Raw genomic sequence first — 17027 nt, 5'->3', positions numbered from 1 at the left:
CATTAAAGGCAGTCTTTTTTTTTTAATACCTTTCTCTCTTTGCTTCCTGTCAGCCACTAATTCAAGAATATGAGTTTTGGAAATCCATCTTTCCTCTTAATATTCCTTTTACCAAGACACGATCAAGTTTTCATCAAAGTGACTGCAACCGTAACAAATTGGTGCAGTCAGCTGTTAACATCCAGAAACTTGCTTTTCACAAAACCTAATAATTTCAATATATTTTTTACTTATTTTAACTTTGACCCAAGAAGGCCTTGGTATTTACTTTTACAAAGACATGAAGTGTTGGTAGGGAGATGACATTTGGGATGTGTAATCCTGACACAGCGTTGAATCGTCCTACTTTTGGCTTTGACCCTTAAATCAGAGATATCAAATCAAACTGACAGTTACTCCCAAGTGGTATTCCTGGCTTTTATTTTTAGTTCAACCAAAACCAAACAAAATTTCTGCCTTGTCAATCACACCAGTCAGAAACTTTACATGGCTGAGGCAGAAACAGGTTGGAATAAGCTCTACTTCCAATGTTGACAGTTCATCTGTTGGAAATTTCACTATCAAATGATCTTCTAGTCACAAGTTGCAGAAATTTCAAATATCAAAGGTCCGTATGAGGGATCGGAACTCAGGGACGAAAAATAAAATTGTTTGAATCCAGATCTCAAACTTCATTGTGATAGCGTCTAACAACATAGTGAAGTAATACTTGAGGCAAGAAACACAACACAGCAACATCTTTTCTCCACTTCTTACATAACCAAGACCTAACCTTATACTGAGATTAGATTGCCTTTGAAGAAGATCCTGCTAGGATTGTAACGTCATGCCCTCTAACTTATACTTTTACCTACACAGGCCTTTTGGCAGTAGATAAGCAGTTTAGTAAAAGGTTGTTTTCATTCTCTCTTTGAACTTATTTTCATGACTTTAAGCTATTTTCATCATTAGAAAGCCAGATATTGGTCACTTATGATCACACTATTCTATTATGATCACAGCCATCCTCAAAATATTCTTCCTCTCTGACACTGCACGACATTTTAATTACCTAATCAGGCACATCTTAATGTCAGTGTTTAACTTGAGAGGGTTAAAATTACTTGGGCCCACTTTGGAACATTTTAGCAAAATTTAAGCATTTTGAAAATTGGGACCAATACACATGACCTTTAACCTCGAAATGTATTCAGCTGTGTTAATATAAATAAAGCCGAACAGCTTCCATGTAAGATATGATGTGTGATATGTGTGGTATCTGTAGTATGTGTGGAAATTATTCTTCATAGACTCCACTATTACAAGTGCTAGCAAGAACTATCATGCTTCTTTTTCCCCAAAACAACTGCCCAGATCATTGAGCAACAGACTGGCTTATAGTATTCTTCTTTGAATAGTTTTTGTTCTCAAAAGTAACCAATAAAACCATCTACCTCCACAACATTTCAAAATTTGTCACAATTCAAAACTAGACACTCGTGAAGCAGTCCATCAAGTTTCGGTGAAAGTCTTGATATTTGTCTGTATCTTCAAGACTGGTAGCATTAAAACACTTGAATACTGACTATAAAGCACCTCAACATCTAACCTCTCTCACATCGGACAGTAACATATTGACAACACAAAGACTGACAGTTCTGTGACCGTTCACGCCCTCAAGCTGTAGAAGACAGCCTTGCTGCGAAAGTTTATACCAAAAGTAACTCAAGTGGTTCAATAAACTATTGCCGCAAACCATTTGAACCATGTAATTAAAACTGAATATTCCAAGCATGAAAACTTCAGAGTTATACACTCCATGACAGGGAAGTTTTCGACTTGAACAAACAAGATACAGAAGTAGCAGAACACAAGAAAACTATGACCTTATTAGGAGAAAGTGTTTGTTAGGCTAGTACTACACGGAACTGCATAAACTCATATCTTTGAACAGTAATAGGTCTCTAGTTTCTGTGTCTGAAATAATCTTGTTAAGACAAAATATCTGTCTACAACCACTGTACTTTAAACAACCGCAAGAAGTATACAGCTGCTTTCTTTCGCAGATTGCATGCAAAACACAGCCAGTGTTCTCATTGTTAATTTACAGCAGCGACGGCAGGTAGTGTCATTTTTGGTCTGTGGTTGACAGAAACTGCTTTCATTGAAGCTTCGACCTATATGTGTTTACTTTCACCACTGGGCTTAAAAGCCCATTCTGTGACTGAAGAAACTTACTTTAAAAATACTCCCCAAATAACATTGAAGTTTTATGAAAATATAATTTGACAGCTGTTTCTAAATTGCATCCGCTCATTTTGTAAATATTTAGGGCATCCATAGAAATAGTTTTAGCAAACCAACTATTGGTTGACAGAAAGTAGGTTAATTCAGAAGAGATCCAATTACCGCATTTAGCCTGATCTGACATAAAGGAGAACAGAGATAATCTGATAAAAGTTCCAATTATCTTAAGATGGCTGCATCCGATTTGATCACGGAATACTTTAAGTTTTTCTTCGTCATGTCTTTGCTTTGAAGACTCATTTAAGAGTTTATTATCGTGCACATTCTTTTGAGTGCACTTATTAACAAAAAGTATTGCATATCAACATCAAACTGTGTGTGAAATGTTATTACTCTTTTAGCGTTCAGAAGTAGGTTAGAGTGAGAGAGAGAGCAATGGCTTATAGAAATGATATGGTTTATGTGTCTGGAGACTCGAAAACGGTATACATTGGAGTGGACAGAGAATTGATAGTACAGGGCTGGAAGGTTTAAGGGCAGGGCCAAAGCTAGCCTTCATTTTTTAGGGGGGGGGGCCAAAGTTTTCCAGAGAGGCTATTTCTAAAATGAAATCTTTTCTGAGGGGAAAGAGGGGAGGGAGGCTGACAAATATTTGCCCCCCCCCATCACTGGCATACATACTTTCCTGATGCTAATAATACAATTGTGACTAACCGGGACTGGATCTAGGGAAGGTGCCCCCCTTGTGACTTTTTCATTTTGGTACTAAATATTAGCTAAAACCATAAGATGAATAGTGGAAAAACATTACCACGCTTCAGGCGTGGGCATTCCGAACATTTTTATAAATTGTTTCATATGTTGTTTTCTTATGCACTGCTGTTTTCCTGGAAATTTTGGTATGTAGCTATGCTTGTCTCCCCCCCCCCCCAGCCCCACCCCCAGCTGGGAAGTCCTGGATCCATAACTGATAAACTACATGAACAAGTAGTATACTGCTAGTGAAACAGAATTGATTGTGAATCTGCATTCTAAAACAGAGAGCTACTGATTCACATGATTATTTTAAATAGACTCTAAGTTATTTACATACCCTGCATGGGCCCTCTGTAAGAGGTCGTGGTTGTCATAGAGATTAACTGTAACAAACTCCATCAGGAGGACATAGACCAAGCCCATGAGGAGAAGCAGACCCATCTTTGTTAAACTGCTAATTTGCTGGAAAACTGCACAGCTCATCATCACCAGTAATATGCACTGGGTGAAGTACTAGGAGGAGAGAAAGAGAGAAAAACTGATGAAGATGAAGAATAAAACAAAGGCAGATGGAAATGTTCACAAACTTTCAATAATAATATAATAATAATAATAAATGAGATTTATATAGCGCCAAATCAGTAGACAAAAGTCACTGCTCAAGGTGCTTTACAAAGAAAGCAGATTAATTTACAAAAGAACATGTGAAAAGATGGGTCTTGAGTAGACTGTAATATTTTGTCTTATTATTTGGAAATGTAACTTGACTAGTCAAGCCAATGAAATGCAATCTTATGGCAATTTGGTATTAAATAGTTCCCAAAAACTAAACCAAAAATCGATGCAAATAGCTACGTTAAAGTTGTTTTTGTACAGATCAAAAACTGTGAACATCAAAACACCATCTGCTCTGCACCTGTACTTCATAGTGAAATTAAAACCAAGGAGGCCACTTTCTGAACCCGACCCACTTTTGATCCATACCAACCATGCACTGGGGCCATGTGTTGGGGCCATCACTTGGTAGTCTAAATATAGAGTATATCATTTTGGAGTTTGGAGGAATCGAAAGGTACCCGACAAACATCTGTTTGTCATCTTAAGACAGCTGAAGAGAAACAGGTCTGTCGTTTCCAGGGCAACTGTTTAGGCTTCCAACCACAAAACAAAAGACAGCCACCCACAAAAGTTTAAATTTTGTTTACAAACTTTCAAGTTGAGGAAGACTTGGGAAAGAAATGAGATGCTCTTGAGATCTTAAATTGAAGGTAATTTTTTATTTATGTAAAATTTATTACATTACCAACTCCAATTATCTATTAATAACTTGATTGCCTCAATTAAAAATAATAGCTGATAATTTCTTAAAATAATATAGAAGAATTTTAATATTTTGAAAGGTACCTCCACTGAACACAGGAATTTTGAAACTCTTTTGCTCAGTGACTTACTTTCCTCCTACCCTGCCCTTCATCATTTGACAAATCTACATATAATCCTGCTTCAGAAATCTTATATTCTCAACGGCTATCTCGTTGATGCAATTTCTTATCCCGTCTTCAGATCCGATGAACCGCTCCACATTCATATTACTTCTTATAGCAAACTTGATCAAAGGAGTTTATGCAATCAATCAATTCATTCTATTGTATACATTGATAATAAAAAAAAGAATGAAAGAATCCAATTTCCTTCTGAGCTTTGTGGGATTCATTTTTCTCTCTAAACAGTTCTTGATTAAAACAAAATATTACTTAGAGCAGATTAATTTGCAAGAAACTTTACATTTACTTCTCCAAAAATGTGGAAAATTACTTTTCGGTAAAGTAGCTGGGGCATAAGTGATCATTCAAGGTTATGGAGCTTTCATATCCTCTGTTCTACCTGAAGTATCTTATTTAGTTAAATCAACCACCGGACTATACTTCTTTATCTTACCAGTCGTTTCTCGGAGTAGGTTGGTTATGCTGATCATACAGCAACGTAGAACACACCCATCAAGACTGAGACTGTATCTCGTAGTAAGTTTAGCATTATCACAACAGATGTTTGAATAGTTTGTCATTTTTCAAAACGTTTAATAACATTTAACTTTGCTACGTAGGACTACGAGGAATGTTAAAGTTGCTTAGGTACATAGCTTTTTGTTTGATATGTAAGCATCTGGCATAAGTTTGTTATAACCTCTGCACAGGAGCATCAGGCCCAAGCTGTTATAACTGTTATCTAACTTAATAAACCGATATGAAGTAATAACCATTTTAAGCTAAGAATCATCAGTGTCATTGTCACCATCATCGATATTACTATTGATGACTTACATCATTACCATTTTCACCATCATCAATATTATTATTAAAGACAGATATCATTATCACCATCATCAATATTATTATTGATGACTTACATCATTATCACCATCATCAATATTATTATTGATGAATTACATCATTATCATTGTCACCATCATCAATATTATTATTGATGACTTACATCATTATCACCATCATCAATATTATTATTGATGACTTACATCATTATCATTGTCACCATCATCCATATTATTATTGATGACTTGTGTTTACATGCTTAGGTATTAATGTTGCAAAAAAAGTCCTGTATATGTTAATCCTCATCAGACCTTTCTAATAGGTCAGTACAAGTTAAAACCTAGCGACAGTGCTAACTACTACACCCGGGGCAAGGAAAAGGGCAAAAGACGCCGGTTAACAGGAAAGTTGCAAACTGTATATTTAACAAAATTATTAAATCACATGGACATTTAAGTCATACCTGAGGAAAGTGGCAAACCAGTTTGGAATCTCGGCAAACCATGGATGTTTCGTTACCGAGCTCTAATCCAAGGTCGTTTACCATTGTCTCTGTGACTTCACTTTCCGATACGTTGTATGCATTTGCCACACAGGACCGCATGTCAATGTTGAAGTCGTACACAAACTGAGGAGAAAACAAGACATTCGAAAATACAAATGACCTCCAAATACAATAATCCACCCAGGGGTTAAATGGGTACCTGTGAGGTAACTTGTTATTGGGCGCAGTATATAACTGCGGCCGACTGGAGGGATTGTCTCTGGGACAGGTTATCATTGACCAGGGGTAATATAACGTCTTGTAAAGCGCTTTGAGACCTATTGCTGGTATAAAGCGCTATATAAAAAGCAAATATATTATTAATAAGTAACTGACTAGATGACATATTTTAAATCAATTTTGAAAAGAGGAAATACATTTTTGGTCATTACAGAAAACTTTCAACTCATTAACAGCAGGAACAACTGATTACATAGACCCTGTGCTTTGATCCTGAGCTACACCCCATGAAAGGGATGACAGATAAACAGAATTAACAGTTTCACTCCTCTGATGAAGATCCCTGTAAATCTAGAATGTTTCTTTAATACTCAACATTACATATTTTAAGTCATGTTACAGGCTGTATGTAAACCTCTCTATGGATTCAATGTTAAGCACATCTACAGAGTTCAGCAAAATTTGATTCCCTTTATGATATTCAACCCATAAACAGCTTACCATTACTAAGAAGGAAGCTCCATATATGATTAATAACGTCACCACAGCTAAGAGAGAGCTTAGACTTCGACTCTCCAGGATATGTTGAGATATTCTCTGACAACTCTTAGGATTGCACTAGAAATGAAAAAAGAGAAAGTATTGCATTAAAACCATATTCAGGGGGGTAGGAATCTTGCAAAAAGTGGGGGGGGGCGGGGCACAACATAAGAGGGACACTTTCTCATTCCACAACCACCACTCGTTACGCTATAAACCGATACACACCGGCCATATCACTTAAATATATATGATGTGTTAGTATGCTATCAATACTATTATGGTGCACGTAAATAATTAAAATAAAATATTAAAATTAACAAAGGCTTAAGATATCCAAAAGACAGTTCCTCATCAAAGGGGCACATTTTATTTGCCAGTAGTGCACATTTGCTATTTTGGAGGGGGGGGGCACGTGCCTCCAGTGCCCCCGGCTCCTACCCCCCTGACCATATTTCAGGGTTTCTTATACCAGATTCACACGAGTGGGTACAGCAATGCTCTATGAATATTCTGATGATTTTCCTTCACACCTCAAAAAGGTGCAAATTATCTGGTTGATATGTTTGAGTGGTAATAAACAAATTTAAAACTTCTGCCCAAATATTCTGCTGGCTGGATAGAGCAGACCTGTGCTGTGATCCCCGGTCACATAGTTTATAAGATAATGAGGTTTCTGACAACACCGTGGAAAACATAATGTTACTTTACAATCCCCACCACTAAGGTTGGATACAGATTTTATACCCCTGAGGTCCACTGGCTCGAATCCTGTTCTAGCTACAATAATCTTTGCCATTTATCAGTTGGTTCATCATTTTTCACTGTCACTTTTTTTCCATCTTTCCTTTAACTAAATTTTACAGACGACTAAAAGAACTCGATTTGTTATTTCCTGCTCTGAATGTCCTGCTCGTCACATTGCTAATGCCCCACCACTTGAACATACTAGTGGAATATTCAAGTCCCTAAATTTATTAAAACTTGGTGATATTATAACAGTCAAGGTTGCTACCTTTGCTTACAAAGCATGGAATAGATTACTGCCAGTCACTTTAATGACTTTATATATAGTAACAGAGTCTTACATAACCATCACACAAGACAAGCTGACAACGCTCATTGCAATTTTTACCATAGTAACATAGGGAAATTCGGTCTTCGTAATAGAGCAATACAAATTTGGAATGATCTATCAAAAAATTTGAAGTCTATAACTTCAAAACCCACATTCACCAGACTTTTGTAAAAGGAATTTATTAACTCGTATACTTTATATAATCTATTCACGTATCCATCTCAGCATCTTTAGGTTATTATTACTGTATATTTAATCCTTATGTATATACTGTATTATTTATATTTGCACATTTTGTTTTTCTTTTCTTCCAGGGAGTCTCCTACTTTGTTAAGTCTTTTTTAGACTTTATAGGAGACTTCCTTTCCCATTGTACACAATTGGCGATAAAACAAATAAGTGAAATGTGTGGTAGGCTGATATAATGTGTTGTTGGCTTTATTAATGTGTCGATGAGATACTAATGCAACAAAAAGTACTAATAAAGTCTCTATCCAAGGATATATGATGACGATAGACATTGCACTGCAAACACCACTACCAGCATTAAATCTAATCTGTTAAAAGGTTAATGATTACTTAATGAGCCATGAAGTATTAAAGGTACATTAAATTAATTAGTGGCTGCTTTGTGAGATGAATCAGTAGATCGAATGACTCTATAACCTCAGCTGAAATATATGTCAGGTTGTTTCATGGAATCAGTTTATTTACTTGAACTGCTTTATATTATGTAATGTTCAATTGTATTGTCATGTACTGTGTTGTATTTTATTGTATTGTAATGTAATGTATTGTGTTGTGTTGTGTTGTATTTTATTGTATTGTAATGTATTGTGTTGTGTTGTATTTTATTGTATTGTAATGTATTGTGTTGTGTTGTATTTTATTGTATTGTAATGTATTGTGTTGTGTTGTATTTTATTGTATTGTATTATATTGTGTTGTATGTATTATGTTGTATTGTATGGTGTTGTATTGTATTTTAATGTATTGTAATGTATTGTGTTGTATTTTATTGTATTGTAATGTATTGTGTTGTGTTGTATTTTATTGTATTGTATTATATTGTGTTGTATGTATTATGTTGTATTGTATGGTGTTGTATTGTATTTTAATGTATTGTAATGCATTGTGTTGTATTGTAATGCATTGTGTTGTATTTTATTGTATTGTATTGTGTTGTATTGTAATGTATTTTGTTGTATGTATTGCATTGTGTTGTATGTATTGTATTGTGTTGTATTGTATTGTAATGTATTGTGTTGTATGTATTGTATTGTGTCGTATTGTATTTCATTGTATGGTGTGGTATTGTAATGTACTGCATTATGCATGGATACCATGAATACACAACAATGCCTAACAATTACATAGTTACACTAAGAACTTTAAATGTCTGGTATTGTATTACATTGCAATGTATTCCATTTGCACTGCACTGTATTGTGTATAGTATCATATTATAGTAGTCCATGTTTTCTACCATCAAGTAGAATTATTAGCTCTTTTATAAGCAAACCTTTTAGAAAATCTGTTGGCAACAAGTATGCCAAATGGATCATTTAAAACATTCACATCTTAGAGATTGTTTTGCATAAATGCAATGATGGCAGTAGTATTGGTTAGTTACAGCCAAGACCTGAATGTTTCTTCAGAGGTTTAATCGGATTTGATAAACTGTCCTAGAAGGGATTATCCCTTAACGAGTCACAAGACGGATTATGAATGTATCGGACAAATCTCAGACAGATATTTTCAAGTCTTATAACATAAATTCAGATTGCACAGAGATAAGAATAATTGAAACTCTTGCCACTAGGCTTGCTATAAAGTCATACATAACATTTTCTAACATCTTGCGGTAACTGATACTTTCCGTACAGATAAGATCTAAGCTGTCCCATGTTTTACACTATAAAGCTAAAAAATAGAAATGATTTTATCAATTTCTTGTCCTTTTGGCTTTGATCATATCTTTAGTATAAATTCTACTCTTTTCAACACACAGCACCAGACAGCAGATTACATGATAAATAGAAGATTTACAAATTTAATGATGATATTTGTGGATTTGAGCCAAAAATGGGGGTCATTTTCACACTGTGCCATAGCCCTTAAGTAGTCTTGCTCAGGTTCTTTCCAGGCCTTGCAAAATGTATTCAACAAAAATTACTTGATGTCATTCTATCATCAATGTAGTTTGAAGAATTTTATGCTTAATGAATTAAATGATCGCAAATTTTGACAAATAATCTTTGACTTTCTTTTAGAAATATTTCAAAAGACTCTTAAAGTATTCAACTACAAGACAGAGTAGTAGATATCATCTTGTCAGTGAATGTCTGTTCCCTCACATGATATTACTTTTTAATACCTCTATTCATTTCTAAACACCTTCTTAGGGCGGTGTTTCATGTGCTTGCCCTCCCGAAAGGTCACAAACCTCGTTAAAAGAGCTGAATGTTGCCGTTCATGTTGAGGTACACAACAAGTTTTGTGGATGTGACATCTATCAAGACATTTAATTGATCAATTCCAACTCCCCTGAGATGGTCTAATAACTTATCAGTCTGTGATCATCATTATCTTATTAATGCCAGCCTCTATCGATGGAGATTGGCCTCCCACATTTTAAAAGATGAAGGAAAAGTTATTTGCATCTGACACTTTTTTTTCTTCTGTTTTTCTCTCAATTTGAAGGCAAGATATAAACACTTACTTTCTATTTTATCAGATGCCTTCGTAAAGTTTACCCCAGAGTCATTAACTATCTCACATGGACATGATTACCACATTAAAAAGTTGTTACTAGCACAACTAGCACAATGAGAGGGTAAAGTGAAAATTGGTTGGTTTTTCCATAATCTAGTTTTTCAAAGTTCTTAATTATCGTCTGAAGTAATGCTGCCTGATTTTCTTATAGTAGGTCTGATACCAATTTTGGCCTTATCTCTTAATAGGGAAATTCCCCATCAAATTGTTTTGACGCTGCTAACAATACAGGTTTTTAAAAGAGCCTTCATAGAATGAAGACCGTTTTGGTTGCAGTGATGGATTCTTCTTAAACATCTGTTGTCTAAAATCAATGCAATTGTATTTCAATCTAAATTTTGCAAATTGGCACTCAATTTAGATCGTCAATTGTTTCATTCAGACACTGCGAGAGGAGATAAAGGGACAAGATATTGAGATGGAAGTTTTCAACTAAATGCATGCGTAGAATATGTGTCTCTTGCATACAGGTGTCAGATTGTCGGCCATTGGGAATATACCCCCCAAAGCCAAAGTTGTTTTTGTTTATATCAATTAGGCAAATCAAAAGCAAGGAGGTAAGGTTGGTAGAATGTAAACTTTCTTTACCAGATAAGTGACAATCCCTGAACTACTCTAGGAAGTGGATCAAACAGTAGTAGGCCTGTGATGTCACCATGATAGAAGACATTCTTCAATAGCTTTATGTTACCAATTTAAACATTGTTGTTGTTATGTCCAAGAAATGTGATGAATATTGGGAGCATAATTGTCAAATTTCCTCTGATTTTAAATGTCATAAACATATTGAACATTTTTTGAAAGAATATTATTTTCCTGTATGGAAAAAATTATTTCTACATTACAAAGAAAACCAATATTATTGTCTGTTCAATTGCCATGGTGACATTACTAATCCAGCAAGTTCGTTATTAAACAATGAGCTGCAGCTAACCGAACATCCCTTTAATGTTAGCAGCAAATGCGTGACTTTATACTGTACTAGTAATGCTATTGCTGATTACCCACAGCCATGCCTCAAAATCTGCACATTCCTCTCTCTGTTGCTGATTCCAATCGTCCATTAACATTTACGACTGTAACACCTACACAGGTACTGCCGAAGGCGTTTCAAAGTACAAGGGAACATTCCATGGAAAGGGTACCAAGATTAAAAATGTTCCTTTTTCTCAACATTTGATAAGATGATAAGATGATGATTATACTCAGCTTGCTGCCACTGACTGTAGAAATGAAGGTTTTAAATGTAAGGGAGCCAAAAAGATGGAAGAACTTCATCTTCAACAAGTTCCAGTAATTGCTTTCTCATACTCAGAAGCTTGTCAATGTAAACTGATTTTTTTGTCTGTGCCACAATTTAATCCAATTTTTATCGTCCGATTGGTCAGATGTTAATTTTTAAAATTGATCTAGCAGACTAAGTCAACTTTCTCATAGCTAATCATCTGTTTGCAGTCAAAGAAAGGTCACGATATCAAATGCTACAATTTTCTAGCTGTACGGCAAAGGAATAAATATTGTCAGGCCAGTTTCTTCATATTTTATAAAATTATACAGAAATTAAGGAGTTGAACAGGTGCTGAAAAGTTTCAAATTTCGTTTACTATATACACTACTGATCAGACATTTGAAGATGTTAATGTACATATTTTTTTATCTGTGCTAGTAAGTACTCCTTAGAATAACGCCTTCAAATTTTGTCAAGTTTCTTCTCAGACAGAAACATCCTTGGGCTGCAGTAAATTTGAAAATAAATTCCCAAAAGTTTAAAATACATTTCCCAAATCTGGCATATTTTTCCTCATTCTTTCTTATGGAGGGAGGATATGTCAACAATATCCCAGGTGGTGTAGTCTCCAGAGGAATGATTGGCTAATCCTACCATCAAGTATTACTATGATTGGTCAACCACATTTCAAACCAAACATTACTGCATGCTTTGTTATATCAATGCCACTATTCCCAAATGATCCCTTCAAACAGCCTTGAGATGTGATTCCAATGGATGAGAGAACATCTCATCCCTGGATTTTTTATTCCTTTACTTGTGAAGATATTTAAAGGGGTCCATTGCCTGAAAAGTGGTAATCTCCAAAATGATTTGTTCTAGCGTTGTGTTTAGGCTAGAAGTGGTGTTTTATTGTCATGTAGCATAGGATAGCAGAAAGCATAGGTATTGGAAACCTTAGAAGGGTTTAGTATAGTGTAGTACACTATAGCATATCTTAACTATATTCAGCATGTACAAAGTTAGGACTAATCATATCATCTCTCATGTCATATAGCATCTCATAGCGTACAACGTATATTATTAATTAGTACAGGTACTATCAACATAGCATATGCATACCATAGATTACTGTTAGAGGTTAGTGCTTATACATAATAAAGCATATGCTGTGTAATGTAACATCCTGCATATTGTTGAGTATTACCAAACATTTCATGTTGTATAGTATACTGCAAACAAACATTGTAATTATATTATTAGAATAGTATATTCCACACCTTTATCATAGGAGACAAATATGTAGACATAATATAGGTAGTTTATGAATTATAATGTATTATTTTTGCTTACGGTTGATTTGTTTACTAAGCTTTCATTTTTCTGTCACTTAGCATTTGTATAGCATATTGCAAGTATAACTTGTAGGGATGCTATAGTATAAGTATAGCATCCCATGATTTAATATCATAAACCATACACTATAAAGAAGTATAATGTTTAGTACCATATGATATATCATGGAGGTCTGTTTTACCTCCATGGGTATATAGAGAACAGATAATGTAGCACAGATCATATATCATAGGCACAAAGGCATAAAGTTGTTTTAAATTTTCCCTCATATTTTTTTAATTTTACCTCCGCATTAAGTTGAAAATGAACTGTTCCTTAATACTCATACCGCTGATTAAATTTCCGTTCTATCAAAGATGATTTTTTTTTATAGATATATGTTTGTCAAGAGTAAGTAAAAACTTAAACGTGTTACAAAATTGTTCACAGGAGCTTTTCGTCTCAGAGTATGATTTTAACATCTTGTGTTAGTAAGCTAGCAACCCTTGTAGTATCTATAAAAAGGAAGAAAGTCCGTTTTTTTTAATCATGTGCCATGAACTGAGAATATTTGCAAATAATTCATCCTGAGAATCTCCCTTGTGTTTTATGTATGTTTCTTAAGCAAAATAAAAGTTTACAGTTTTTTTCACAAAAATTTAGCTACCTCCTTCCTTATTTGTATTTATTCATTTTTAATTAAAACAAAAGCCAAAGTTTATCCTTAGTGAATTGTACTTCTTCAGATCTAAACTTTTAATGATTGATATGATGGAAACACAAGTCTACTGTGCATCTCAGTATAATGCAAGACATAGTGTGTACTACCCCTTTAAGGAAGCTCTTAAGGCACATGTTTCTGTAATTAGATTTCTTATGCCACGGTTCACACTTAAGCTGTGAAATATATAGGTCATCTTGACACCCAATACATTTCTCGGCACAACAGTGGTACACACTAATTTCCAAACCCTGACAAGTAAAGTAACAATGTTCGTTCAAAAAGGTCTTTGGGCACTTATTTTGCAATTCAGTTCCGTTTTCTTCGAGGGTACCGAGATGCAGGGACAGATAGTTATTTACGTAAACACTTCAGCCTTCACAAAATGTGTAGAACTCGAGAGTTAAATAGCCTTAGCTTGTACCCCATACCAGAAATGTATAGAGAGAAACTAGGCTGACACTTGTGAATCAAAAAGGGATCGCGGTTTTCAAAGAAAGCTCGTTCCCAACAACTGAGAGAAGTTACCTACTTAAAGTAAACAATTGATATTATGACAAAATGATCAAGGGGTTCAATAATCGAGAAAATTCTTGTCTGCAAAGAAAAAATAAGGGTCAGCGATCAACAAGAAGATATTGTCAATTAAATGGGGCCTTCCTATAAAGAAAGAATTTACAACTTGTTTTTGTCTATAAACGTCTATGTTAGTTTTATCTATAGATGTTTGTTGACATGGCTATCAGAACTAGTAAATGGATTAATATTCAGAGATAAGGAACAGAGGTGATAAATTCAGCACGTAATTTGCCGAGTAGGAGTATTTCAAGACATTTATTATACTTAAAATATGAATAATTTTAAAACTAAAGTAGATGGTGAAATCCAGAGCTCAAATGTTCCTATCTGGTTGAACTATGACATGTAAAACCTAAAACTTATGCAAATTACTTTAAAGAGTTAATGAATAATCATGATAATTACCCCACACTTTTCTGCAAAGACAAGGTAAAGCACCCACAGGACAAGGATAAAACTGCTGCCATAAACAGCCAACATCTCAATGGTTCTGGTGAAAAAGAGAGACAAATAAATGCATCACTTATACACATCTAAGAGGGCAAGGATAAAACTACTGCCATAAACAGCCAACATCTTAATGGTTCTGGTGAAAAAGAGAGACATGTATATGCATCACTTATACACATCTAAGAGGGCAAGGATAAAACTACTGCCATAAACAGCCAACATCTTAATGGTTCTGGTGAAAAAGAGAGACATGTATATGCATCACTTATACACATCTAAGAGGGCAAGGATAAAACTACTGCCATAAACAGCCAACATCTTAATGGTTCTGGTGAAAAAGAGAGACATGTATATGCATCACTTATACACATCTAAGAGGGCAAGGATAAAACTACTGCCATAAACAGCCAACATCTTAATGGTTCTGGTGAAAAAGAGAGACAAATAAATGCATCACTTATACACATCTAAAGGTTAACATATTTTTATCCGAGGGAAAGGAGGCCATGTTGTCACGGCCTGTCGGAGGGCTCTACATTTAAGGGTCTTCCACTTCTTCGTTGGGGGACAAAATGAGTTTGAATTTATGTTGATGTTAACAGGTATGGCAAAATTCAACTGGGTGAAAGTGCAATATGCCTTGTAAGATCAGAAGGATTGAAGGAGTGTTATTGTTGACAAACTTGCATTTCTGAACTCAATTGGAGTATCTCTTCTAGCCAAAATACTATTGAGAACATTTTCCAGTGTACCTATGATATCTTCGCTGACACTACCTCAAAAACCTAAAAAGGTTTTTTTTTGGTGGAAAATTTGGACAAATGGTAAGGCAAATCCATATCAAGACTTGATCCTTAGAGGGAGAGATGATATATAAAACTATGTTTGGAAAGGTGAAACTATTGAAACTTTACAGCCAACTTTTTTTGAAATGTCAGAGTTAAGACGGGCTGCTGACGATGCAATTAGTAAAACCTTTGATATCTCTTCAGGCACAGTAAAACAAAAGGAATGTTCAGGTGTAACTTTCAAGTTAACCTTAGGCTGAATATCTCTCCCACTGATTCAAAATTAAATGTTATGCTATGTTGTCAAAATATTTTTACATTTACATTCCAAATGTTCAGGTGTACTTTAAAATTTAACCTTGGGGCTGTTTTTTTCTCTTTTTTCCCCCCAGTTTGATTAGGTAAAACATGTAAGGATATCTGAAACTTTGTATTATATGCACATTACAAGAAACCAAATGTTCAGGTGTATTTTCAAATTTAACCTTGGGGACTTTTTTGTCTTTTTTCAGTTTGATTAGGTAATGTTAGGATATCTGAAAGTTAGTATTAGGTATACATTACAAGAGACCATATGTTCAGGTGGGTTTTTTTAGTTTAACTTTAGGGCTGTTATTTTGTTTGTTTCAGTTTGATTAGGTAAAACATGTTAGGATATCTGAAACTTAGTATTATGTTGACATTAAAAGAGACCATATTTTCAGGTGAATTTTCCAATATAACCTTAGGCAAATATGATCTTTTCAAGTTTCTCAAATTCTCTGAGAGCACCCAAACATTAAACTTTTTATCAAAGTTAACTTTTTTATAGACAGAATATTTTTTCATTAATTGTAGCTATAACATTTTTGGCTAGTAACTTGAATACCCCCCCCCCCAACCCCCACATTCATGTGCATGCCAGTGTCGGCAATGAAGATGAAAATGTAAGAAATACTTTACAAGTTTTTCAATATTCTGACTTGATGAAAAAAGAAACCAAAAATTATACAATCAGGAATATGAAGTAGCAAAAAAAAAAAAATTGCTCTGTTACATTAACCAAATCTATCAATTTCTCAAGTTGCATTGTTAAGTTCAACACCAAGTTTTTACAGAATGGTCCACGCTTTTAACACATTATTTTTCTGTATAGTTTCCATAATTATCACCATATTTGTCTCTTATGAATCTCCATCCATCAAATATAAAATAAAACCTAGGGATTTTTTTTTCTCTCAGAGAATGAGACAAAGTTAATAGAAGCCTTTTATTACTCTTAATGAGTACTCTTAATGAACTCAGAGTGAAGACAATTTCACTACAGATATAGATAGTATATAAATGGATCAATTATTTCTGATATGATATTCTGATATGATGTATACAAATATAGCTAGGTAGAGACCTTAAAACCTTTGCCTCCATACTTCATATTATATTTGAATATATTCTTATTATATTTGAAATAAACTCAACTTCTTTTTCAGATATTAACTCAGTACACATTTTCAAATA

The 17027-nt window shown here is 34.4% G+C and overlaps 1 protein-coding gene and 1 long non-coding RNA gene across 10 annotated transcripts in view; one reads left to right on the top strand and one right to left on the bottom strand.

Annotated features, from left to right (window-relative positions):
• Nucleotides 1-17027, bottom strand: part of LOC139958504 (adenylate cyclase type 5-like) — a 151697-nt gene that overhangs the window by 8153 nt on the left and 126517 nt on the right. For all 4 annotated transcript variants that reach the window (XM_071955604.1, XM_071955607.1, XM_071955605.1 and 1 more), the window contains 4 exons: nt 14698-14782; nt 6538-6654; nt 5776-5940; nt 3320-3495 (listed from right to left, as the gene is read on the bottom strand). In XM_071955604.1, the coding sequence (XP_071811705.1) occupies nt 3320-3495; nt 5776-5940; nt 6538-6654; nt 14698-14782 (543 nt within the window). The remainder of the gene's footprint in view (nt 1-3319; nt 3496-5775; nt 5941-6537; nt 6655-14697; nt 14783-17027) is intronic.
• Nucleotides 1-17027, top strand: part of LOC139958506 (uncharacterized) — a 133421-nt gene that overhangs the window by 12390 nt on the left and 104004 nt on the right. The gene's annotated exons all lie outside the window — the stretch shown is intronic.

This window comes from Apostichopus japonicus, chromosome 18 (genome assembly GCF_037975245.1).
Source record: "Apostichopus japonicus isolate 1M-3 chromosome 18, ASM3797524v1, whole genome shotgun sequence".
Lineage (NCBI taxonomy): Eukaryota > Metazoa > Echinodermata > Holothuroidea > Aspidochirotida > Stichopodidae > Apostichopus > Apostichopus japonicus.
Note: the sequence above shows the minus strand (reverse complement) of the source record. Positions and strands in the feature narration are given on the sequence as shown.